The sequence below is a fragment of the Protopterus annectens genome, chromosome 13.part0 (genome assembly GCF_019279795.1).
Source record: "Protopterus annectens isolate FY-2018-M chromosome 13.part0, PAN1.0, whole genome shotgun sequence".
In the NCBI taxonomy this organism is placed as follows: Eukaryota; Metazoa; Chordata; order Ceratodontiformes; family Protopteridae; genus Protopterus; species Protopterus annectens.
The window spans coordinates 1,177,508,804-1,177,534,865 of NC_056747.1; the positions used below are offsets into that span (position 1 = coordinate 1,177,508,804).

The window sequence follows — 26,062 nt, forward strand, 5'->3', positions numbered from 1 at the left end:
AAGACACTTTGTGTGTACAAATTTGGAGAGGTGACATTGTTAGAGTTTTTTTAACTAATTATTAAAAGATATTTTTCCCCTTTTGTGAGCAGTTAATTTTCAGCTCTTAGATTTTTCTGGTTAAGTGAGATTTGAATGGAAGATGTTCACTGAATATGTGAGAGTCAACAATTCTGCAATTCAAAATTGGCAAATACACTTATATGCCCTCATCTCTATCTATCTGTCTATGTATGTGGTAGCAGTTTCCTTCATCAAAAGTGTATTTTTCAACCTCTGAATCTGCTGACCTTCTTCATTGATTTACAGTTTGCTGAACATGGAGGTATTCATTTAGTGTATGAATTTATGACACTGGGGTTTAGGAAGTTTTCCCTTTTAATCCACTGTTGTGCCACCTCAGGATTAGCATGTATAAGTAGCAGGGGTGTGGGGGTGCTGAGGGGTTTGTCCCGTTGAAAAACAAATAATTTTTTTTATGTATTTTAACTCACATTTGAATAAATCTGTCTGGCAGATTGTGATCATTTCTGTGAAAGTCAGCAACAGTGTAGTTTAACTTTTACAAATGCAATTATATTGTCATACATCAAATCTGTAACTGGAGCAATTGTAGCCCTGGGAAATCCTACAGATAATGCCCCTCTACAAAAAACAGGGTTTTTGTCAAAAATATCTTCATGTCGTCTAGTCAGTGTGTATTTTTCCTACACAAACTGTTGGAAGGATGTGTACTGGATCCCTGCTATAGTCGCTAATAAGCAGGCAATCTTTCAAAATTTTTTTTCACATTTCCGTCAGGATTATTTGTTTGTTGGAGGTGGTGTTCATTATAGTTTTTTCATTTAATCTTTCAAATTTATTTAAGAAACTGCATGATTGACAGCAGCTGCTTAAATGATTATTGTCACTTGTGCTCAACATCACTGCCTTGCAGGGAAATATATGTGCCTTGTCTGTGGTGCATATCACAGTCACACTCCCTAACATCTCTGTGCATGGAGTGTGTATGTGTGTACATGTGCAAGTGTGTGTGTGTGTGTGTGTGTACACACACACACACATATATATATATATATATATATATATATATATAGTTTCACTTTATAATCTCGAAATACTGATATATCGAATTTCAATATTGCGAGACCATAAAGTTGAAATTTTAAAGTAGCACAACTTGATTAACGTGAATCTGGAAATGTCAAAGTCGCGCTTATTGTGTTCTGGTATGTGATGTGGGATGTAATGTGTGCCTGATGTATGGTTTGGTGTGTGGATTTGACTGGAGATTAAGGTAAGTGAATATTTTAAGGGTTTTGCGTAGGTATTTGAGTGTATGTGAGTGTTTTCAGAAGTTTTATGTGTGGGTTAGGGTAGGTAGGTAGGTAATAGTATGAGTGTTTAAGTGTTGAAAGTGGTGGTGTTTGTATATATGTAATGTGTGTGTGGGAGGGGACTGTAAAGTGTGTAGTGGTGAGTTTACTGTCTTTTTCTGTTTCGTGCGACCTCAATGTTAGTATATATAAGTAGTGGGGGTGTGGGGTGCTTATTTGTAGGTTGGTTTGTTTGTGTTTTTGTGTTTGTGTGTATTTTGTTTGTTGTAGTGTGGGCAGGATGGTGTATGTGTTGCGTGGTGTATGGTGTGTTTACATTCCTGATTTTGGGGTTTCGGTATTTTGAAAATTCAGCTTTATAGTCTAAAGATTCTGAAATTATATATTTCAGTATTTCAAGAGTATAAAGTGAAACTATATATCTATATATATATATATATATGGGTCTACTTCACTTCGAGAAAACTCATTTGGTAGAATTTCATTCACCGAGACCAAATCGCCGATAGTTCAAAGTGCCAAAAACTCATTTGACTGAAACTCATTTCACCAAAAGCTTACAATGTTGCAACATCTACATTTTACACCATACACATGCACACTTACAACACCAATGACTAACTCTTTCCAGAACTTAAAAAACACTTACTTACCCTCTTAGAAACTGGACAATATAAAACCAAACTAGGTGAGGGGCTGCACCCCCAATGTGGGGGACTGTGCCCCCTACATCCCCCTAACTATGTATACTAACTCCAAGATCACACTACAGTGGGGAAAGGGCATATACCTTTTTAATGCCTTACAGTACTCTAAACAAATAAAATCTAGTATGTTGAAATGTAGCATTGTAAGCCTTCGGTGAAATGGGTTTCGGTGAAATGAGTTTTCGGCAATTTGAACTTTCGGTAAAATGAAATTCTACCAGATGAGTTTTTGGCTAAGTGAAGTATATATATATATATATATATATATATATATATATATATATATATATATATATAGGTTTACTATCAAATGGTTGAAGTTCAGAATGTAATGCTATCACAAATGAGAATATTTCAGATACAGAAAATTGCAGGTAAAAGCTATCATAATGTAGAATCATATTATTAAAATTCATAACATGAAAGCATTCAAAATGTCAAAAATCAAAATGTTTCAACATTTTTCTACCTTTTGCGAAACCAGACTTCCACCAAACCAATCCCAGTGTGATTAAACACTACTTACTTACCCTCTTAACAGGAAACTGGTCAGTATGAAATCAAGCTAGGTAGGGGGCTACATCCCGCACACCCCCCAACTATATATTCTTACTCCAGGATTGCACTCCAGTGGGGAAAAGGGCATATACACTGCCAATACTATGTTCGGAAGAAATGAAATTCGTTAAATGAGTTTTTGGTGATTTGGGCTTTTGTCGATGACAATAAAGTGCTCGAGTCCATTGATTTAAATTGCATTGCAGTTTTGAAATTCTGAATAGGTGTTTATGACAGTCAAATAAAGGATTTTCACATATATGTTATTCAGGTATGTTACTTTCAACTATTGGCCTTTCAACCATTTGACAGTAAACTATATATCTATCTATCTATCTATATATATATATATATATATATATATATATATATATATATATATATATCTATGGGTCCACTATGAAATTTGGAGATCCCACAATCTCGACTTTCAGTATCCTGAAGCCATAATGTCAAGATTGTGGAATCTCGAAATTCTAAAACAAAAATAAAAAAAAAAAAAAGATGACAGCATTTAAAACAATTTTTTGCAGGGGAGCAAGCCCCCCTGCACCCGCCACACCCCCTGCCAATTAAGTATACTTACTCCAAGATCACAATACAGAGAAGAGAACGATAATGTTCCCGTTTGGCACTGTATAACGATCTACATTACCGTTCTCTTCACTGTAAAGTGATCTCGGAATTAGTATATTTAGGTTACAGTGGGTGTGGTGGGTGAAGGAGGGCTTGCCCCCCTGCAAAAACATGTTTTTAAATGTTGTCATCTTTTTTATTTTTTATTTAACAATTTTGAGATTCCCCAATCTTGACATTATGGCTTTGGGATATTGAAAGTCGAGATTGTGGGATCTCAGGATTTCATAGTGGACCCATATGTGTATGTGTGTATATATAGATATATATATATATATATATAGATATATATATATATATATATGGATCTAGGACAGTTGATCGAAAGACTGTCCAAATCCAACCCTACCTAACACCGTTTACCAAAACTGCTTTCACCGAAAAAGCAGTTTCGGTAAACGGAACTCAAAACACACACACACACACACACACACACACACACACACACACACACACACACACACACACACACACACACCATGTTACGCACCCCCCACACCCTCTTACTTTAATATTCTCACTCCAAGATCGCACTACAGTGGGGAAAAGGGAATATTCCCTTATTCCCACTGTAGTCCAATCTCGCCCACTACCACTTCCCCCCAATTCCCTGTACATTTACAAAAGTTTCGCGAAAGAACTTTTTGTTGATATAAAAAGAGCTTTCATGAAACTGTGACAGCCCATTTCACTTTCGGTGAAACAGTCTTTCGGTAGACTGTCCTAGACCCATATATATATATATGGATCTACTGTCTATGCACAAATTTACGTTTCAGCGAAATGTAAATCCGCGAATGCATTTACACGAAAGTGCGATTCAACGAAAACGCACTTTCATGTAAATCCATTCAAAAAACACACAAAAAATGCTGAAAACATTTTGCACCCCCCACCCCCCTACTTAAATATTCTTACTCCCTGATTGCACTACAGTGGGGAAAAGGAAACGTTCCCTCATACCCACTATACTACGATCTCAGTAAATGTCCCATTAGTTGTACATCAACACTAAATGTTGATGTACAACTAATATAACATGCAAACAGCATGTTTTCAATCAGCATCCCCCTTATTACTCTGTTTTGTAAACTTTGTTACGCGAAAGTGCATTTTCGATAAAACACACTTTTACGTAATTATATTACTGGATTTACATTTTGGTAAAATGTAAATTCGCTAATATACTGTAGATCCATATATATATATATATATATATATATATATATATATATGTATATATATATATATATATAATGTCTACTTTAGTTGACTGAAGTTTCAAAAGTTCGAACATCATATGGCTGAGGACCATATGATTGAAGTTTTGAATCTTCGAACGTTCTGAATGGAGATCGCTATACAGCGCAAAATGGGAAATGTACCTTTTTCCTTACTGTAGTGGGATCTTGCAGTTAATATATTTAATTATTAGGGGGTGTGGGGTGTGCAGGAGGCTTTTTTTGTTTTTGTATGTTATTGGATGTTCGACATTTCAAAACTTTGATCATATGGTTCGAAGGTTTGAAACTTTGATTATCTGAAGTAGACCTATATATATATATATATATATATATATATATATATATATATATATATATACCAGCTGAAAACAATGTATTAATTTACTAAGTGTGTGTGGAACCCAGTACTGTGGCACATAAGGATGAAGCCATGACAGAGAACCAGAAGACCTGACTTTGAGTAGTGGTTCAAGTGACAGAAGATCTGGGCAGGATTGGATGGGAAGTGAAGGCCATACAGTTCATATAGCCTGCAGGGGAGGATGTGGTAGGCCGGCTAGTTCATAAGAATGCAGAGGTAGCGCTGAGAACTGAAGAGGACACAGGCTGTGGTTACCAAACTCAGTGATGATAGCCTTTGTGAGTGGGCAATGCAGCACTCGTTAATACATGGGGTTCTGGTAGTTTTTGCAGTGAGACAGGTGTTTTGTCACCACTGAGAAGAGAGTTTAGGGCTAGTAAATATACTCTCATTGCTGAAATACTGTGTAGACAAAAGAACCCTTATAGCTGTTGAAATTACAGCCCCTTCAGATGGTTCTTGCCCCTGCATTGTACTGGACACTACCCAATTATGGACAGAACAAATGGGCTCAGCCCATTTCAAGGACGTTCGTGGATTAGCAGGCACACGGCCAAAAGCATACAGTAGAAAAAAGTTTGAACAGTTTACATAGGAGAGAGATATGCTTTTTTTAAAAATATGGAGGCAATAATGTGTGGTCAAGTGTATAAATTTATAAGCTTGCAGTTACAGTCCAGCTTAGAAAAACAGATGTGCAGTACATTTTTATTTTGGTGATGTGCTTGTCTATTGATAACATATTACTGTTCCTAGATTAGTGCTAGGCTAACTGCTGTTGTGGGTCATTTTAAGCCTAGACAGTTACTCAATGTGAGAATCAAACCCTGAACTTTGCGTTTGTAAGGTAAACACCTTAACCATTCCGCCAACCTCCCACTCCTGCAACTTTAAATTGATAATAACTGTAATTGTAAATTGATAACTGTAATTGTGTGTACTTATCAGCAGTTATTGATTAAATGGAATTTTTTTCATTTGGTTATTATATGATGCTTTCTAACATCATTTGTAAAGGTTTCTTTTTTTTAAAATGAAAGTAATGGTCTCCCAAAACAGGATTTATATGCACATATGTTGGCATGTATTCTCAGTACAGGAATTATTATTTTTGAACATTGTCAGGTGACCAACAAATACAGTCCATTGTCTTGTATTATTTTACAATACCTTTTTGATTTGATTTAATAACATCACCTTGTGGATGCGGACTGAATTTCAAACAGCCTTATCCTGAAATCACTCATTGAAATGGAGGCTGAGTGAAGAAAGTGAATGCAGATTATTGGAAGGTTCTGCTCCAAGCAGTAGAGCAGAAACAGGATAAATGTGTGAAGTGCTTGGAGAAGTTCAGACAGGATCTTGTGGGGGTGGTGCAGGATGGATAGGAGGGTGGAAAAAATGTAAATAATGTGACACTGGCCAGGGAGTGGGAGATGCATCCTGGGATTCAAAAATGGCACTTGCCTGAGACATGAGGCTCTACTTCTGTTATTTCTGTTTTGGTAAGCAATGAGGGCAGGGAAGGTGTAATTCAATAGTTAATATAATCTGGTGAACTTCAGTTTTCTTTCAGTACAGGTTGGATGTGTCATTTGTGCTGCAGAGCAAATTAGTGAGAGAGTTCAGTTCACTAGTGCAGAAGACCGTTACACCTCTTGGATGGTGTTTTAAGTCAAAGTAGGAAATATTATCTAGTCTAGAGCATGTGTGTAGTCCATGGGAGATGAAGGAGAACTTTAGGGCATAGGGGTAAGAAGGGATGCGGCCCTCTATGGATGGGAATCATAAATGGTTGTAACTGAAGGTGTTGTATTCCTCCAATGTTATTTTCTCCTTTCTTCCTTATACATGTTTATGTCTGGTCATGTTTGCAAATGCTTTCAGTATTACTTTGTTATAAACTTTATTTGGATGTGTTCTTGACGATTGCACATATCTGTAATCTTATTATGTCGTATTTGAAAATGTAATAAAATTTACATACAAATTGACTCAAGTGTTACATGCCATTAATCATATGTATGCTAACAATGTTATTTGTTAGTAACACCCTGAAATACTGAGAGAATCGCAATATGCATTATTGGATCAGCATTACATTCCCCTGTACAGCATGTCTCTTTACTTGATGTGACAATGTGCAGTTGATGTAACATAAGCATGGTCTGGGCTGTCGTGTGACATATGTGACTGTTGTTATTTTTTATTGTTAGCATTACTGTGTTTATCAACAATCTATTCCATTATCTTTTAGGATCTGTTTGATTCTGATTAATAGTAGATTCAAAAATTATGAAAGAAGTATCATAATTAATAGAAATACAACTTAATAAATATAATTCCTGGAATTTCAACTCATGACCATTCAGTTTGATTATTTTAATAGTAGCCGTGGAACAGTCTTTGAGTAAACACTAAAACAGCATAACCCAGCTGTTTTACTCAGATAATGTGTGTAGTAGTTAAACTGTGTTATCGCTGCTCAATGTTCTGGTCACTTAATGCAGTAAATAAAACTAAACTTGGCATAATTTAAAGATGAGAAGTAAGTTCATTAAAATATATAGTAAATAGATAAACTGTCTGCTCTTCTACCATGTAAGCAGCGTATATGCTAGCTGTTTCAGAATATAGATTTATTCACATTTAATGCAGTTATAAACTTAAGATAATAAAACAACTGGTTGTTGTTGTGTCTTTCGGCTTTTCCCGGTTAGGGGTCGCCACAGTGGAAATCCGGTCCGCTAATGATTGGCAGTAGATTTTTACATGCCGAGTTGCCGGCCCTGGCGCACACCCTTCATCGAAGGTATGCCCATTCACACATGTCTCCACACAGAAGACGCTCTAGCTGAGAATCGAACAGGACAACGTCGTACTGAGAGGCGACAACGCTACCGCAGCACCATAATAAAACAACTGGTAATATTCCATATTCCAAGTATCAGTAACAAAAACTGCACAGCACTGTTGAACTGTGTGTAGATCAACACGTACGGTACTGTGCTTTTTTACAGCACATCTGTAACAGACCTCTAATAAACTGAATCTACAGAAATGCTCCAGATGAAAGTATGCCCTTTTATAATATAGTTATTTAAAGAAAATTAACTCCCTGTGTTTCTGTGTTTTTCACCAACTTTGGTTTCCTCTCACACCCTACTAAAAATATTGCAAAGTGAAGAGATACTTTTCTAAATTGTGTGTGTGTGTGTGTGTGTGTGTGTGTGTGTGTGTGTGTGTGTGTGTGTGTGTGTGTGTGTGTGTGTGTGTGTGCGTGTGTGTGTGCATGTCTATGGATAGACAGATGTCTCATCCTGGATTAATATTCTGACTATTGCTTGAAGGGATGGCTTCCAGCCCACCTGTGATCCTAAAACTGGTAAAGTATTTATCAAGGAATTAACTTAGGAATGAATGAATCAACTTTTATTAGCTGGACATAGCCATTGGCAAATTTACCCACTCTTGATGTTAACTAACTGTTGGGTAAAATCTGTATTACCCATAAGTGAGTTCAGATTATTATTATCCTGTATCACCCATGGATTATTTTAGATTGTAGTATCCCATATTATCCATGAGTGAGTTCAGATAATGTATATCTTGACGTGGTTTTAGATTATCTACATTTTACACCACCCAGCTGTAAACTTAGATTATAGGTGCCTTGTATTACCACCCATGGGTTGAATTAAGTTATTAGTATCCATTATCACCCATAGGTGGAATCAGGTTATTAGTGTCCTACATCACCCATGGGTGGGATTAGGTTATTAGTATCCTATATCACCCATGGGTTGGCTTAGGTTATTAGTATCCTATATCACCCATGGGTTGGCTTAGGTTATTAGTATCCTATATCACCCATGGGTGGTATTAGGTTATTAGTATCATATATCACCCATGGGTGAAATCAGGTCATTAGTATCCTATATCACCCATAGGTTGGATTAGGTTATTAGTATCTTATATCACCCATGGGTTAGATTAGGTTATTAGTATCCTATAGCAACCATAGGTGGAATCAGATTATTAGTATCCTATATCACCCATGGGTGGGATTAGTTTATTAGTATCCTATATCACCCATGGGTGGGATCAGGTTATTAGTATCCTACATCACCCATGGGTGAGATTAGGTTATTAGTATCCTATATCACCCATGGGTGGGATTAGGTTATTAGTATCCTATATCACCCATGGGTGGAATCAGGTTATTAGTATCCTATATCACCCATTGGTGGGATTAGGTTATTAGTATCCTACATCACCCATGGGTGGAATCAGGTTATTAGTATCCTATATCACCCATGGGTGGAATCAGGTTATTAGTACCCTATATCACCCGTGGGTGGGATTAGGTTATTAGTATCATAAATAACCCATGGGTGGAATCAGGTTATTAGTATCCTATATCACCCACGGGTGGGATTAGGTTATTAGTATCCTACATCACCTGTGGGTGGGATTAGGTTATTAGTATCCTACATCACCTGTGGGTGGGATTAGGTTATTAGTATCCTACATCACTCGTGGGTGGGATTATGTTATTAGTATTCTATATCACCTGTGGGTGGGATTAGGTTATTAGTATCCTACATCACTCGTGGGTGGGATTATGTTATTAGTATTCTATATCACCCACGGGTGGGATTAGGTTATTAATATCCTATATCACCCACGGGTGGGATTAGGATATTAGTATCCCATATCACCCATGGGTGAAATCAGGTTATTAGTATCCTACATCATCCATGGGTGGGATTAGGTTATTAGTATCCTATATCACCCGTGGGTGAAATCAGGTTATTAGTATCCTACATCATCCGTGGGTGGGATTAGGTTATTAGTATCCTACATCACCTGTGGTTGGGATTAGGTTATTAGTATCCTACATCACCTGTGGGTGGGATTAGGTTTTTAGTATCCTACATCACTCGTGGTGGGATTATGTTATTAGTATTCTATATCACCCACGGGTGGGATTAGGTTATTAGTATCCTATATCACCCGTGGGTGGAATCAGGTTATTAGTATCCTATATCACCCGTGGATGGGATTAGGTTATTAGTATCATATATCATCCATGGGTGGAATCAGATCATTTGTATCCTATATCACCAATGGGTTGAATTAGGTTATTAGTATCTTATATCACCCATGGGTGGAATCAGGTTATTAGTATCCTATATCACCCACGGGTGGGATTAGGTTATTAGTATCCTATATCACCCGTGGGTAGAATCAGGTTATTAGTATCCTATATCACCTGTGGGTGGGATTAGGTTATTAGTATCATATATCACCCATGGGTGGAATCGGATCATTTGTATCCTATATCACCAATGGGTTGAATTAGGCTATTAGTATCTTATATCACCCATGGGTGGAATCAGGTTATTAGTATCCTATATCACCCACTGGTGATATTAGGTTATTAGTATCCTATATCACCCATGGGTGAAATCAGGTTATTAGTATCCTACATCATCCATGGGTGGGATTAGGTTATTAGTATCCTACATCACCTGTGGTTGGGATTAGGTTATTAGTATCCTACATCACCTGTGGGTGGGATTAGGTTTTTAGTATCCTACATCACTCGTGGTGGGATTATGTTATTAGTATTCTATATCACCCATGGATGGGATTAGGTTATTAGTATCCTATATCATCCATGGGGGGCATTAGGTTATTAGTATCCTATATCACCCATGGGTGGAATCAGGTTATTAATATCCTATATCACCTGTGGGTGGAATCAGGTTATTAGTATCCTATATCACCAGTGGGTGGAATCAGGTTATTAGCATCCTATATCACCCATGGGTGGGATTAGGTTATTAGAATCCTATATCACCCATGGGTGGAATCAGGTTATTCGTATCTTATATCATCCATGGGGGGAATCAGGTTAGTAGTATCCTGTATCACCCATGGGTAGAATCAGGTTATTAGTGATATACATCACCTGTGGGTGGGATTAAGTTATTAGTATCCTATATCACCCGTGGGTAGGATTAGGTTATTAGTTTCCTATATCACCCGTGGGTGGAATTAGGTTATTACTATCCTACTTCACCCATGGATGGGTTTAGATTACTTGTGTCTCGTATCATCCATGTGTGGGATTAGAGTATAAATGCCATGCATCACCTAGGGTGGTCTTAGATTTCTAGTATCCTATGTCACACATGGATGAGATTAGATTATTTGTGTGTTGTATCACCTATGAATAACCTTAAATTATAAATCTTCTGTGTCATACATGAGTGGTCTTAGGTTAAAGTAATTTCCACTAAAATAAAAAAAAAAACTTTACATGAGAGAAAATATATATAGTAGATCCAGATCTCCATTTAACAAAGATAGTAAAGGATACTGGGGATGCACAAGCCATTTCATTTTTTTGTGCCGGTCCCAAGCCCGGATAAATGCAGAGGGTTGCGTCAGGAAGGGCATCCGGCATAAAACTTCGCCAAATCATTCATGCGGACAGCAGTAAATATTTACATACCGGATCGGTTGAGGCCCGGGTTAACAACATCCTCCACCAGTACTGTTAGCCAACAGGGTGCTGGCGGAAATTGGGCTACTGTTGGCCGAAGGAGGAGAAGAGGGGGAAGGCATGGCAGAAGGCAGGAAGAGAGGAGAAAGGCTAGGACTGTGGTAGTGAGGGTCAGAACTTTGAATGTTGGCAGTATGACTGGAATAGGGAGAGAGCTAGCCGATATGATGGACAGAAGGAAGGTTGGTATATTGTGTGTGCAAGAGACCAGATGGAAGGGGAGTAAGGCTAGGTGTATCAGAGGTGGGTTCAAATTGTTTTATCATGGTGTGGATCAGAGGAGAAATAGCGTAGGAGTTATCCTGAAGGAACAGTATGCTAAGAGTGTTTTGGAGGTGAATGTTGGATGGAGTGATGTTTATGAAGCTGGAAAGTGATGGTGTAATGATGAATGTTGTTAGTGCATATGCTCCACAAGTTGGGTGTGTGATGGATGAGAAAGAAACATTTTGGAGTGAGTTAGACGAAGTGGTGATGACTGTACCCAAGGGTGAGAGAGTGGTGATTAGAGCAGATTTCAATGGGCATGTTGGTGAAGGGAACAGAGGGGATGAGGAAGTGATGGGTACAGATGGTGTTAAAGGAATGCAGAAGGTCAGATGGTAGTGGATTTTGCAAAAAAGATGGACATGGCTGTGGTGAATATGTATTTTAACAAGAGGGAGGAGCATAGGGTGACATACAAGACTGGAGGAAAATGCACACAGGTGGATTATATCTTATGTAGGAGGGCCAGTTTGAAGGAGATTGGAGACTGTAAAGTGGTGACTGGGGAAAGTGTAATTAGGCAGCATAGGATGGTGGTTTGTAGGAAGACATTGATGATCAAGAAGAAGAGGAGGAGTGTGAGGGCAGCATCAAGGATCAAATGGTGGAAATTGAAAAAGGGTAATTGTGAGGTGGAGTTCAAGAAAGAGTTAAGACAGGCACTGGGTGGTAGTGAAGAGTTACCAAATAGCTGGGTAACTACAGCATAGCTAGTAAGGGAGATGGCTAGAAAGGTGCTTGGTATGACATCTGGACAGAGGAAGGACGACAATGAGACATAGTGATGGAATGAGGAAGTACAGGAAAGTATACAGAAAAAGTGGTTGGCAAAGAAGAAGTGGGATTGTCAGAGAGATGAAGAAAGTAGACAGGAGTATAAGGAGATGAGGTACATGGCAAAGAGGGTGGTGGCAAAGGCTAAGGATAAGGTATATGAAGAGTTGTATGAAAGGTTGGACACTAAGGAGAGAGAAAAAGACCTGTACTGATTGGCTAGACGGAGGGACTGAGCTAGGAAAGATGTGCAGTAGGTAAAGGTGATAAAGGATAATGAGGGAAACATACTCACAAGCGAGGACAGTGTGTTGAGCAGATGGAAAGAGTACTTTGAGGGGTTGATGAATGAAGAGAATGAGAGAGAAAGAAGGTTGGATGATGGGGGATAGTGAATCATGAAGTGCAATGTATTAGCAAGGAGGAAGTAAGGATAGCTATGAAGAGGATGAAGAATGGAAAGGCTGTTGGTCCAGATGACATACCTGTGGAAGCATGGAGGTATTTGGATGAAATGGCAGTGGAGTTTTTAACCAGATTGTTTAATGAAATTTTGGAAAGTGAGAGGATGACTGAGGAATGGAGAAAAATGTTTTGGTACCAATTTTTAAGAATAAGGGTTATGTGCAGAGCTGTAGTAACTACAGAGGGATTAAATTGATCAGTCACAGCATGAAGTTATGGGAAAGAGTAGTGGAAGCTAGGTTAAGAAGGGACGTGATGATTAGTGATCAGCAGTATGGTTTCATGCTGGGAAAGAGCACTACAGATGCAATGTTTTCTCTGAGAGTGTTGATGGAGAAGTACAGAGAAGGTCAGAAGAAGTTGCATTGTGTTTTTGTAGACTTAGAGAAAGCATATGACAGGGTGCCTAGAGAGGAGTTGTGGTATTGTCTGAGGAAGTTGTGAGTGCCAGAGAAGTATGTAAGAGTGGTACAGGATATGTACGAGGGTAGTGTGACAGTGGTGAGGACTGCGGTGGGAGTGACGGATGCGTTTAAGGTGGAGGTGGGATTACATCAAGGATCAGCTCTGAGCCCTTTCTTAGTTGCAATGGTGATGGACAGGTTGACAGACGAGATCAGACAGGAGTCGCCGTGGACTATGATGTTTGCAGATGACATTGTGATTTGTAGTGAGAGTAGGGAACAGGTGGAGGAGACCCTGGAGAGATGGAGATATGCTCTAGAGAGAAGAGGAATGAAGGTCAGCAGGACTAAGACAGAATATATGTGTGTGAATGAGAGGGAGGATAGAGGAATGGTGAGGATGCAAGGAGTAGAGGTGGCAAAGGTGGATGAGTTTAAATACTTGAAATCAATAGTTCTGAGTAATGGTGAGTGTGAAAGAGAGGTGAAGAAGAGAGTACAGGCAGGATGGAGTGGGTGGAGAAGAGTGTCAGGAGTGATTTGTGACAGACAAGTACCAGTAAGAGTGAAAGGGAAGGTCTACAAGAGGGTAGTGAGACCAGCTATGTTATGGGTTGGAGACAGTGGCATTGGCAAGGCATGAGTTAGATCTGGATGTGGCAGAGTTAAAGATGTTAAGATTTGCACTGGGTGTGGCGAGGGTGGACAGGATTAGGAATATTATATAGAGTATATTAGAGGGTCATCCCAGGTTGGAAGGTTTGGAGAGGGTCATCCCAGGTTGGAAGGTTTGGAGACAAAGCCAGAGAGGCAAGATTACATTGGTTTGGACATGTGCTGAGGAGGGATGCTGAGTATATTGGGAAAAAGATGTTAAGGATGAAGCTACCAGGTAACAGGAAAAGAGGAAGGTCTAAGATAAAGTTTATGGATGTGGTGAGAGAGGACATGCAGGTGGCTGGTGTGACAGAGCAAGATGCAGAGGACAGGAAGAAATGGAAACAGATTATCTGCTGTGGCGACCCCTAACGGGAACAGCCGAAAGAAGATGAAGATGAAGATGATGATGATGAGTAAAGGATATTATCAGGAGATTGAGACATACTATTAAAACTAGTAAAGGAACTCAATAACCTTGTATAGCTTTGGAAGTTAACAGTAATTAAAAGTCCTTCTTTAGATATGTTAGGAAACTAAGGAATGATACCTAGCAATGCTCAGAAATTATCCTAAATGGAACCACTCATTCTGACCCAAGAGACAATGCTGATATACTAGCAAACATTTGTATTACAAACTTCATCCTAAAACATCTATTAAAATGCCACCTATCCATAATTCCATACACTCTGTATTGTCACCAAATAGCAGGTCCTGAAGGTGCTATCAAAGATCAAGAATGCATCCTCTTTGCGACTCACTATACCTGGATATTTAATAAATAGCACCAAAAATGCCTCTCTGAACTTCTCCACTAATTTTTTAATCTAAGCTTGGCAACAAGTTTTGTTCCAGAATTATGGCACATTGTAGTGATGATACTCCTTCACAAGGGTGGCCACATCGCCATCATAGACCCCGGTGATTATAGATCCAGCAGTCCTGGAGCCTGATATGCAAAGCAGTGGCATGCATCATAAACATTCTCATCAATAATTACATCAAAATCTCATTAGGCTGTTCAATTCCTGTGTCCCAGCTCACAAGAATCACAGCAAGATCTTATTAAATTAAATTCTATTCACTGCCAAAAAAGTAATTACTAGAAAATGGAAACTAAAATCTAAAACAGCTGCATTTGAAGTACTAAGCATTGTAAAAGGGATAAAAATAATTGAAAATGAAATCTTTAGAAAGGGGAGGAGCAAAGTATATAGACATGAATGGAAGTTGTGGGAAAATATATGCAAAATAATGTCCAGGAGGAGGAGTGAGGTTTAAGAGAAGGTAAGAACTGAGCAATTTGTGTAATGCTGGACTAAATGAGAGTTGTTATAAAGAAGGAAAACATATATGTAATATATCATGTATGTAAATGAAAACACATTTCTTTCCTGTTAATGTATGTATGTATGTTTATATTTTAAGTGACAGTTTAATAAAGATATTTAAAAATATATCATTAGGCTAGACCCTTAATAGTTCAGCTTTATCAAATAGAGATTTTACCAATTAAATTTGGGTGGGCTTAGATTATAAGTATCTTCGGTCACCCATGGGTGGCCTTAGATTACATGTGTCATGCAGAGCCCATGGATGGTTTTAGATTATACGTATCTTCTATCACTCATGGGTAGGATTAGATTAAAAATGTCATATAGACCCCATGGATGAGTTTAGATTATTAGCATCTTGCATCACTCAAGGATGGGGTCTAGATTAGCATTATCCTGAATCACCCATGACTAGATTTAGATTTTATGTATTTCATATCAGCCATTAACTCTCAACTGTCCAGAGCTTCTCAGAGTGTTCAGATTTTTGCCTCATATAGTTGGTCTTTTTCTCATAATATTTGTGTTTTTCTGGCAAATCACTGAGGACTGAAGTAGTTAAATAATGACATACATTTGGATTTCAGACTTTATACCCTTCAGAAAACACATTTTAACACAAATCCTGTTATTTTAGCAACTTTCTAAGTTTATAAGAGCAACATTTAAAATCTCTACCGGTTTTGGGGTGCTTCCCCCCACATTTTTTGTATTGAGTAGTACTCCCATTGAACAGGCTTAGTTTTAGTATTCTGTGTCACTCATTCATGGGCTGAAATGATTAGTATAAATCAATAATTTCATGGCCATGTGTGTGCACTACAAACAAAGTTAAGTGGTGTCACGAGGGACTTATTACTCACCTGCTGTGAAAGCAAACTATAATAAATTTTGTCCTCCCCAAATGCTCTCAGAATTCACAAAAATGGTGCATTAACACTAATCAAACCCCCTTTCAGACCCTCATCTGAAGAAAAAAGCATCTTCATAATTATCCCTGGTAAATGGAATCACCTTCCCAGAGAATTCAGAGAGATAATCGAATATTACCCTTTCAAGAAAAAAAATTAGTAGAACATTTTAAAACAACTTAGCTTGTATATGTTTTCTTGATAAGACCTAATCCTCATCCCTTCTCATCTTTTTATCAAGTGTTCCTTTTTAACCCCTTTTGTAGGCTTAAGGATGCAGTACCTTCCATGGATCCCCCACCAAAGGGGAAATTATTTTTCTGTAAATATGCAACTAGTTGTGTTATTTTGCATTACAAAATATTAACAATGCTGGCTCTAGGTCAGTGCCATGGCCTAAAAGGACAAAGCCCTAACTACGTTTTAGGTGACCCAGGTTCAGCTAGTGTCTTGGACATTTGAGGTGCTGGCAGGTAGGTATTGGAAAACCCATCCCAGAATGGGATTTGTTTAAGTGTTCCATGTGAGGAGGTATGGTTCATAGAGGGGAGTAGCCGTCAGATGTAAACAGGTGAATGCAGAGAGGGGGAACCAGGGGGTAGGTAATCAATCAAAAAAAAAAAAGCAGTGAACGCAATCAATGGCACAATCCCCCAAGACACCCCTTAGGTTCTGCAGTGACCTCAGCCTTAGAATGGTGATAGTTTGGGAGATGCTGTAGGAGAGGCTGGTATACCTGGTGATCTACAGTGGCTCTGGGGTTAGCTAGAAGGAATGAAAAAGAGGAGGAACCAAAAAATAAAATTCCAAAAAAACAAAAAAAAACAAAATTCCAATCTCTGTACAATATTATTTTATTTATTTTACTATTTATTTATGCAGCATTTTTTACTGGGAAATCCAACTTGGAACAAGCCAATTTTCATCAGAGGCCCGGGGAGAAATGTTCCAGAGGCATGTCTTTGTAGTGAATAATAAATGTAATAAATCATTATAATATAGTATGATACAGAAGATAAGTGAACTGACTTAGTTATTTCATTAGCAACTGCTTTTTACACCTGCAATTTTCTGTATCTGAAATATTCTCATTTGTGTAAGTGAATGACTGTTTTTCTGATGTATTTCTGTAACTGTGCATGTACACCTGGGTCATGGGTAAAAAAGGTCCACCCAACCAGCCAACAATGCAGAAATAAATATGTATAACACTGTCAGTGTTTATGTCATGACTGAGAGTATACCTGATGTAAATCTGATAATCCAATTTTATGTAGCATACAAGATACCCAGTTATAAGCTACCCACAGTAACATTTTCTGCATGCATTTCTTTATTTTATGTGATCTTCCTGGTTGGGTCCTCTGTATAGCTGTGTGTGTGTATTTCCTCTTCCAGTGTTTCCCAACGTTGCTAACAGAAAAGTGCAAACTATGCCTTGGAATAGTTTCAAATGAAGTGTAGAAGCATGCTGTGTATGCAAAATGCAAATAAACTGCCGACAGTTATATTAAAAGCATGTCAACAGAAACAAGCAGCAACACAAGTACAAGCAATTTTAAAATAGAAGGTTTCGCATTCCTTAACATAACTTATCATGTCCAGTGGTTAAACTTTAAAATTCAGGCATGCTGAGATGGTGTTCTGCTTTTCCAAGACCAGTTATATTTCTACTAGTGCTAGTTGTATTTATCCTATCAGCTACCATGTCAGTGGGTTACATACATGCAGCAGTGCCATCCTGTCGCACGATATTTCTTCTCTTTCTACATCTCCTGAATCACAGATAGGGCATTTAGGGCATCCAGGCAATACATGCTTTATTTCCCACCATTGAATAGTATACACAGTAATAGCTGCTATGCTGCTTTCGTTCTCTAGATGGCAGCCAAGAGGCACAAAGTTGTATGATTCCACTAAAATGTATTTCAGCAAAATCACAATGGTTGAAAACTCCCCTTTCAAGAAAATCACAGTCTTCACATACATTTTTGAAAAATCTGTAACCTAAGTTTTGGAGATAAGTGGAGCTGTAAATGAGTCCCAGCTGTAGCCTTGTTTATTCTGAAATACACTTTTACCCTAGACCCAATAAGGCTATTCTGTTTTAGGGTACTCAGTCTGCATTTTCCCCAGACAGGCTCACTTTTCCAGTATCCAAGTTCAAAGTAAACCTAGAGAAGTCTAGAACCTAGTCTACTAACACAACAGAAGAGGAGACCAATGACCAAATGTTAATGTAACTTTGAATATGGTATGTGTACTGTAGAGCAGGGTTCCTTAAGAGAGTGTTATCTAAGATCAGAAAGTGGGTAAACCCACAATCACCAATTTTCAGTTCTGTGCTTTAACTCATTCTATTACTTAGCCATAATTTTCTTTTTACAGTGTTTTCCTCTTTCCCTTTATTTGTGAGAGAAAAGGGAAGACATCTCTTGGGGTTTAATGTGTGGGTACTTTTCTACAGATGACATTGCAACAGCAGTCAAGAGATCTCAGATGTATTTTCATGTCATGAGACTGAATGGTCATAAATAGTACTTATCAACACATGCAGACAAACAAATAACTCCTATTTATTTATTTTTATTCATTTTAAATTAGTAAATACCACCAACAACAAGTTTCCTTTACAGATTTAACTGAGTGTGAAAGCTCTACAATAAAGTTTTAAGGGTTCCAGTCAGCATATCTAGTTTTTCTTTGGGTGGAAATCAGAGTACCTTGTGGAAACCCATTTGAACATAAAAAGCACATGCAAAATATACCTGTTCAGCAGCCAGAGGGCAGGAATGAACCCTGGAAATGAGAGGCAACCATGGCAAATAATGCACCATCTGGGTGGGGTAGATATCCCCTTTCTTTTCTTGCAGATGATAGAAATAAGTATGATGTATAAACACAATTGTTAAATCATCTATGGTGGTTATGCATTCTGTCACACTGCAACTAAACATTTGACACCAGCAGATATTTGTTTATTTATTATTTATTTGTATTTGTTTATTGGAAAAGTCTGACTTGACATGTAAACCTTTTTCAGTGAAGTACCAGGGAGAAAATTCTCCATTAACAGTATTATACAGTAATTAGATTTATAATTAACATAATATGACACTCTAAAATGCTGATTTAAATGATACAAGGACAACCAGATATGCCCATTTATTGTGAAGTAAAACCTGGAATAACTTTCTTGTTTCTGCCCATTATATGTAAACCATGTTGAAAATTATAGTGTGTTACAGGGTGCTTTTTATGCATAGTTCCTTATATACAAAGTGAGATAAATTTAAAACATCTGTATTACAAACTTACCAATGTAAAGAGCCAGCTAATTCTGAATATTTCTTAAGTTCCTTAGATTTAGAATGGAATAAAAGTAAAACTTTACACAAAATAATTAATTTCTTGCCAGGACTGGGAACACAAACACATGCTAAAATGCATACTATATGTGATACATCATTGAACCGTTTGGTGTAGAAAGATAAGTTTGTAATCTTAGATAGCATTTTTTTAATATATTATTATCTTTTTTTTTCTTGCTTGACTGATTCTTTCTATTCTGCTCATTTAACAAACATGAGCTTACATATACTATTGGAAAACACCTTGAATGATTCCCCCAACATAATTCACAGATATACAAATTGTGTTTCTCTAAACATGTGCACATACTTCTGAGAATGTGCCAGCATGTCAGTAAATAATTTTTAGTATGACCTGAAAAGTCATTTTGTTCTGACAATAAATGCCTGTAGGGTAAGATAACATAAATACTTATTTTGAGGCAGCATTTTCTAGTTACTGTATATTTTATAAACATACACTACAAAAGCAATGTGTGATTGTGTGATACAAAATGCACATATGCATCCGTATGTATATTTCTTTACAGATGATGTTTCTTTAAACGTCAGCATCTGCAAATCCCATTAGATGTGCATCTAAAGTTTCTGAAGATTAATAGTCCGCCTAAGTTTGCTTTGGTTAGAGGCCTCCTTCTGGTGAATGACCCCTCCCAAACCCACACCCCCACCTTCTCTCTCACATTACACTCCATAAACTTGTGTCAGTCTTTCCCACCAAAGTACTTAAAAAGGTGACTAACTCAGTTAAAATCAACTAATCGCATTCTTCATCAAGGGGACAGTTTCACACCAAATGGAAAGATACTGAAAACACTATTCCAGCTGGAAGCTGCTTGTACTTGAAAACAAAAGTGGTTGCAGATTGCGGTTCAAGGACTGAAGAAGGAAAGAAATGTTGTTTTAATAAGTTGAGCAGTGTTTTTCATACTGCAGAAACAAAGCACTTGGATATATATTTTTATCTGGCAGATTTTTTTTTTTTATTTTAGATAAGAAATTTACATGCTTAAGCAGTTTACTTTCCTGCGAAACATTTATTTATTTATTTTTTTACTAATACCAGCTGCAGAACCTTAAAGAACAGGGACTTTGTGAACTTTCAGACGGGGGATACAGCAGCTGCAGTGGTCACTAATGGATCATCCAGCGAGCAGTTGCATGAAAAGTAACCACCCATCTACTGCCCTCTGGGGCTGTATGCGCAACCCTCATGCGGATATTGGTGGCCCAGGACTGCACCATTACCAACCTCCACCTCCTTTTACTTTTCACCCCAGACCAGACTTTGCCACATATCCTGACTTCTCTGCATCATGTCTTGCTGCTGCCCCTCATAGCTATCCCCGAGAGGAACAGATGTACACAGAGCAGCACCCTGCTTTTCAGCACTCTGACTGGCACTTCTCTGCTGCGGAAGCCAGGGGCCGACAGACATCCTGTTTGCCCTCTAACTCAACAGAGTTGGAGCCCAATGGTACCATCCTGATGGATGCTGTTGGATGTCTGACAGAAAACTACATGATGCAGCCAAATACGACTTCAGAAAATACAAAGAAAGCAGGAAAGAGGAAAAAGGAGACTTCAGGTATGTACCTTTTTCTTATTACCAGTGACCACTTAAAAGTAATGTAATTTGTTTATTTATTTACTTACTCCAATGTTGTTGATCAGGTTACTTCCACTAGGCATAAAACTTATTTTCAGGGAAGACCTCAAGAGATCAGAGGTGATATTTATTCAGACTGATAAAAATTGGCCATCAGACCAGTAAAATTATGACAGTTTAGCACAGATAATTAAGGTTGTGAGCTGCTAATGAGATTTTTCCTGTTGTCTTTTTCAAAACCTCAGTTACCACTTGGACTAAGCAACTAGACAGACAGTACTTCAGGGGTGCCCATGAAAAGAGGCAACTGGACCTAGTGGGTTTATTTGATTAACGAATGAATAAATAGATACATCCCATACTTGTTTAATAAGTGCCAGTGGCTATATAACATCCACCTAAACTACCACTAATGTAGAAATATGAAACTTAACTTTAATGTCCCATCTATAGAATGACACCCTAGTGGGTACAGACATCCCAAATCCCAATGCTGCATTGCAGTTTCAGTTCTGGAACATGAATTCAAGCACCTTACTTTTTTGGGAAGTAAGGGATTCACAGATTTAATCAAAACCATAAGATTAGGGTTGCCACCATCCTGATTTTTGCATTCAAGCCTAATTAGAGTGGTTGTATCCTGTGGGGTGAGGGTACTTTGGAAGCAAAAACAACAAAAAAATATGTGTATGTTTCCTGACATCCATCACACCGTTGCAGAACATGATAATTACAGCTGAAACAGATTCAAGTGATATCAAACAGTAACACCATTACGATTCTGTAACTGAATCTTAATCGTAATAATAAAATGAAACAAACCTGTATTGGCTGCAGGTGTTGCCTTCCCCATGTGGATTGTCAAAACAATGACAACCCTGCATGGAATTTGTGTCAGTCTGTAAGAGCATGTTTTATGTAAAATATTTGTTATCTTTAGTATTTAGTGTAATATTTTCTTTCCTTTCTCTCCAAACCATGTTTACCTTTCTGAATGAACTTTCAGGTCACTTTCTGTTTTTAGTTTGGTAGCTTCCTCAGGAAGACTGCTTCAATCGTCCATTACTTTCTGTGCAAAACAATGCTTTTTCACAATACCTCTTAGCTCTCTTTTAGGTAGCTTCACTCAGATGTTGCCTTCTTCTTCTATAACAATTTTACATTTAAATATATGCTTTTGTCTGTTGAACTGATCTTCTAAAGGTATAAATACTTCCATCCTAGCTCTGTTTTCACTTTTTGGAATACACATACACAATGTCATTAAATCTTAGGATATTTAAGAACTTATAGCACAGTCCCCAGAACTTGTATTCCCATCTACATGGACTGGATCACTTCTATAGCTCTATCATTCTGTTCTAAATAATCTGATCATTTTCTTAAAGCAGAAATAGTCAAGCGAAAAATGAATCTTAAAAGTCAAACAATTATTTTATGCTACAGATTTTTTATGTTTATTTCACATTTTTACTGTAAAAGCATCAAATTTATAAAGAAGTTGTTATGAGTGCATGAATGTTGTGTTTGCACGTGTGTGTGTGTGTGTGTGTGTATGTATGCCTGTTTGTGTGTGCGTGCGCGCCTGTTTGTGTGTGTGTGTGTGAGTGTGTGAGTGTGTGTGTGTGTGTGTGTGTGTGTGTGTGTGTGTGTGTGTGTGTGTGTGTGTGTGGCTGCACCACTGAACTGATCCTTTTTCTATAAGAGGAACACTCAACATGTAAGGGGGATGTAAGGCTTCTGTTACACAAACCTACATTTCTTCCAACTCTTCTAGGAATTTCCCTAACAATATCTACAATGTTTCAAACCACAGTGACTGAGCGGACAAACAGCTATAAATCAGATCAGGACAGACTACATGAGAGAATAGCTTAGCGATATGTGCTGTTTTTATACCAGAACATGGATCTACTTAAACTACCTTGCAATCCAAATGACATATGTGAAGCAATCCATAGTGATGGAAGTGGGGGTTACCGGGATGGGGAATGCTTCAGGTTTTGTGTGGGAGTGGGGCCTGGGGGTTACAGGGATGGGAAATGCTTCAGGTTTTGTGTGGGAGTGGGGGTTACAGGAATGGGAAATGCTTCAGGTTTTGTGTGGGAGTGGGGGTTACAGGAATGGGAAATGCTTCAGGTTTTGTGTGGGAGTGGGGGTTCCAGGGATGGGGAATGCTTCAGGTTTTGTGTGGGAGTGGGGATTCCAGGGATGGGGAATGCTTTGGGAGTTGTGTGGGAGTGGGGGTTACAGGGATGGGGAATGCTTCAGTTTTTGTGTGGGAGTAGGGGTTACAGGGATGGGGAATGCTTCAGGTTTTATGTGGGAGTGGGTTACAGGAATGGGGAATGCTTCAGGATTTGTGTGGGAGTGGGGGTTAAAAGGATGGGGAATGCTTCAGGTTTTGTGTGGGAGTGGGGGTTCCAGGGATGGGGAATGCTTCAGGTTTTGTGTGGGAGTGGGGGTTACAGGGATGGGGAATGCTTCAGTTTTTGTGTGGGAGTGGGGGTTACAGGGATGGGGAATGCTTCAGGTTTTATGTGGGAGTGGGTTACAGGAATGGGGAATGCTTCAGGATTTGTGTGGGAGTGGGGGTTAAAAGGATGGGGAATGCTTCAGGTTTTGTGTGGGAGTGGGGGTTACAGGGATGGAGAATACTTCAAGAAGATTTTTCTCCAAGGTCTTTGCTATGCAGCTAGTAGGCAATGTGGCAAAAGTTACAAGGTGCCTCCAATCAGCTTTATAATATGATCTTTGTTTTCCATCAATACTCAAGGGACAACAACAGACTTCTTTTCTAGCTATAAGCCCCCGTCCTCAACAACAGTTTAGTAACTTACCTTGAGGGTTTGAACAATGTACCTAGCAACATATGCATACCAAAACAAGTCTCCATTGCTAAGCATTTGATGACTTGATTCCAAATATAAAGCTTTCAGAAATGCACTCTAGTGCTTTTATTCAACACCTTAGCACAGATGGATCTGATCTTAAAGGGCTTACCTCAGTGTGAGGGGCCAGAAAAACATAGTACTTATTGCTATCTGACTGATGATATCAGCTAAACAGATTTAAATATTCATACAGAGTAAAGATCTCATACTAGACACCACAGGAGGAATGGAAAACATTAGAAGTGAGGAACCACCAACTTGATGATGACTGAGCCAACATGGTATGAACCTAATTGCTTGTACAGGCTATTTTATTTCACATTTTGCACAGAGTTAATCACTAGGAGTGCATTCCTGACATCAGCAATCTGTTCTCATTTATCTTTTGTAAGTCAAGACAGACTGGCTGTCACTTGCAGAGAGAATTTGCCTGCTATTTCTTAGCTTTATTGTCTCATACGACACATAAATGTGTGCGCGTATGTGTCCATGTAGTGTTTTTTTTTTCTTGATCATTAAGCATAAAACTCTATATTTGGTGGCATAGTGCTTTGAGAGGGGGATATTTTAGGGCTGATGTGGATCTGTTTTCTTGAAAATTATGTAGGTTGAAATTTGAGTGTTTTCTGGACAGAATTAACACAGATGTTTCTACTGTTTCTGATTTTACTGCAGAATCTCCTTCTGTTAAGCATGAAAGTGTGTTTCTTTGCAACAGAAGGGTATGAATTAAAACCACAAAATAAATACGTAAGGCTGCTCATGGTATGATTAACAAATGGTATGTTATGACAAAGCAATGCTATGCATTACATGTTTTTAACATAATCATTTTGCAGTAAGATACTGTTTAATATTTCTCTTATTGAAGTTTTGCAAGTGCATCCAATAAAATGTACTTTTGCAAAAATAAATGAATAAGTAAATAAATAAATAAATAAATATGATATAAAGCTGTAAAAATGTCCTTTTGCTGAAGATATATATTACAGTTCTCTTATTCCAGCAGCTGTCTGAATGTATGCAACAGTACTCTAATTTGCGGTTCCTGTACCTCATTTGTGATGCCAGATATCGAGTGATAAATTTAAGTAGGTCATAGTATTGCATTACCATATTTCTAAGAAGGTCTTTTTGATGACTCACTACAAACTGTTTCAAAACTACAATATGTGAGCACCTGTGGTATGTCAGTTAGTTGACTAGATGTACAAGTTCCTTCTGCCCACTCCTGGACTAACGTGGTTGTACTGGTCTCTGTGATTATGGTTTCCATCCGTACCTGTTCTAATGATGTACAATTTCTAATTTGTTTCAAAACCTTGACACACTGTTTTCACTGCTGCTGTTTCTTACTGAATAGGTCCTAAATACTTAGATGATACAAGCACGGTTTAGCAGTCAGAGATATTGTTCTTTGCCTCATTTCATTCATAGAATGCCTTTAAAAAGAAATACTGAGACGTTGTTCTTTTAATATCAAAACTTGGTTTCATGTGATAAGTTATCACCTGTCCCCTAAACAGACAAACTCTAGGCCATTTTAGTTTGTTCTTTACAACTCATCCTTTCATGACTATCCTGTTCTCATTTACTCACGTTCCAAGGGAAATCTATTCTTATTCTACATTACCTCTTTATTTGGCTTACTATCCTTTAGACGCTTTCAGCTCATATTAACCATTTAGCATTTTATCTTTCCTGTTGATGATTCAATTTCTGCTACCTCTTTCTTCATTTAAGCTATACTCTCATCCTCTCTTGACATATAGCAGTCCTCTCATCCAGAACCCACTGCCCACTTCATATTTTTTAATGCACTTGAACCAGTTTTACAGACTCCATTCCTATGCTTATTCTCACTTTGTCTATATACAGGTTTTATCATGTCATAGTTTAAGTATTCCCTCAGTCTTTCTCTTTTAGTTCCAACACTTCCCTTATAGTTAATATCTA

The 26,062-nt window shown here is 38.1% G+C and overlaps 1 protein-coding gene across 1 annotated transcript in view; it reads left to right on the plus strand.

Annotated features, from left to right (window-relative positions):
* Nucleotides 1-20,354: 20,354 nt before the first annotated feature.
* Nucleotides 20,355-26,062, plus strand: part of MEOX1 (mesenchyme homeobox 1) — an 88,580-nt gene continuing 82,872 nt past the window's right edge. Inside the window, exon 1 of the mRNA XM_044055483.1 lies at nucleotides 20,355-21,191. Coding sequence (XP_043911418.1) covers nucleotides 20,741-21,191 — 451 coding nt within the window. The 5' untranslated portion in view covers nucleotides 20,355-20,740. The remainder of the gene's footprint in view (nucleotides 21,192-26,062) is intronic.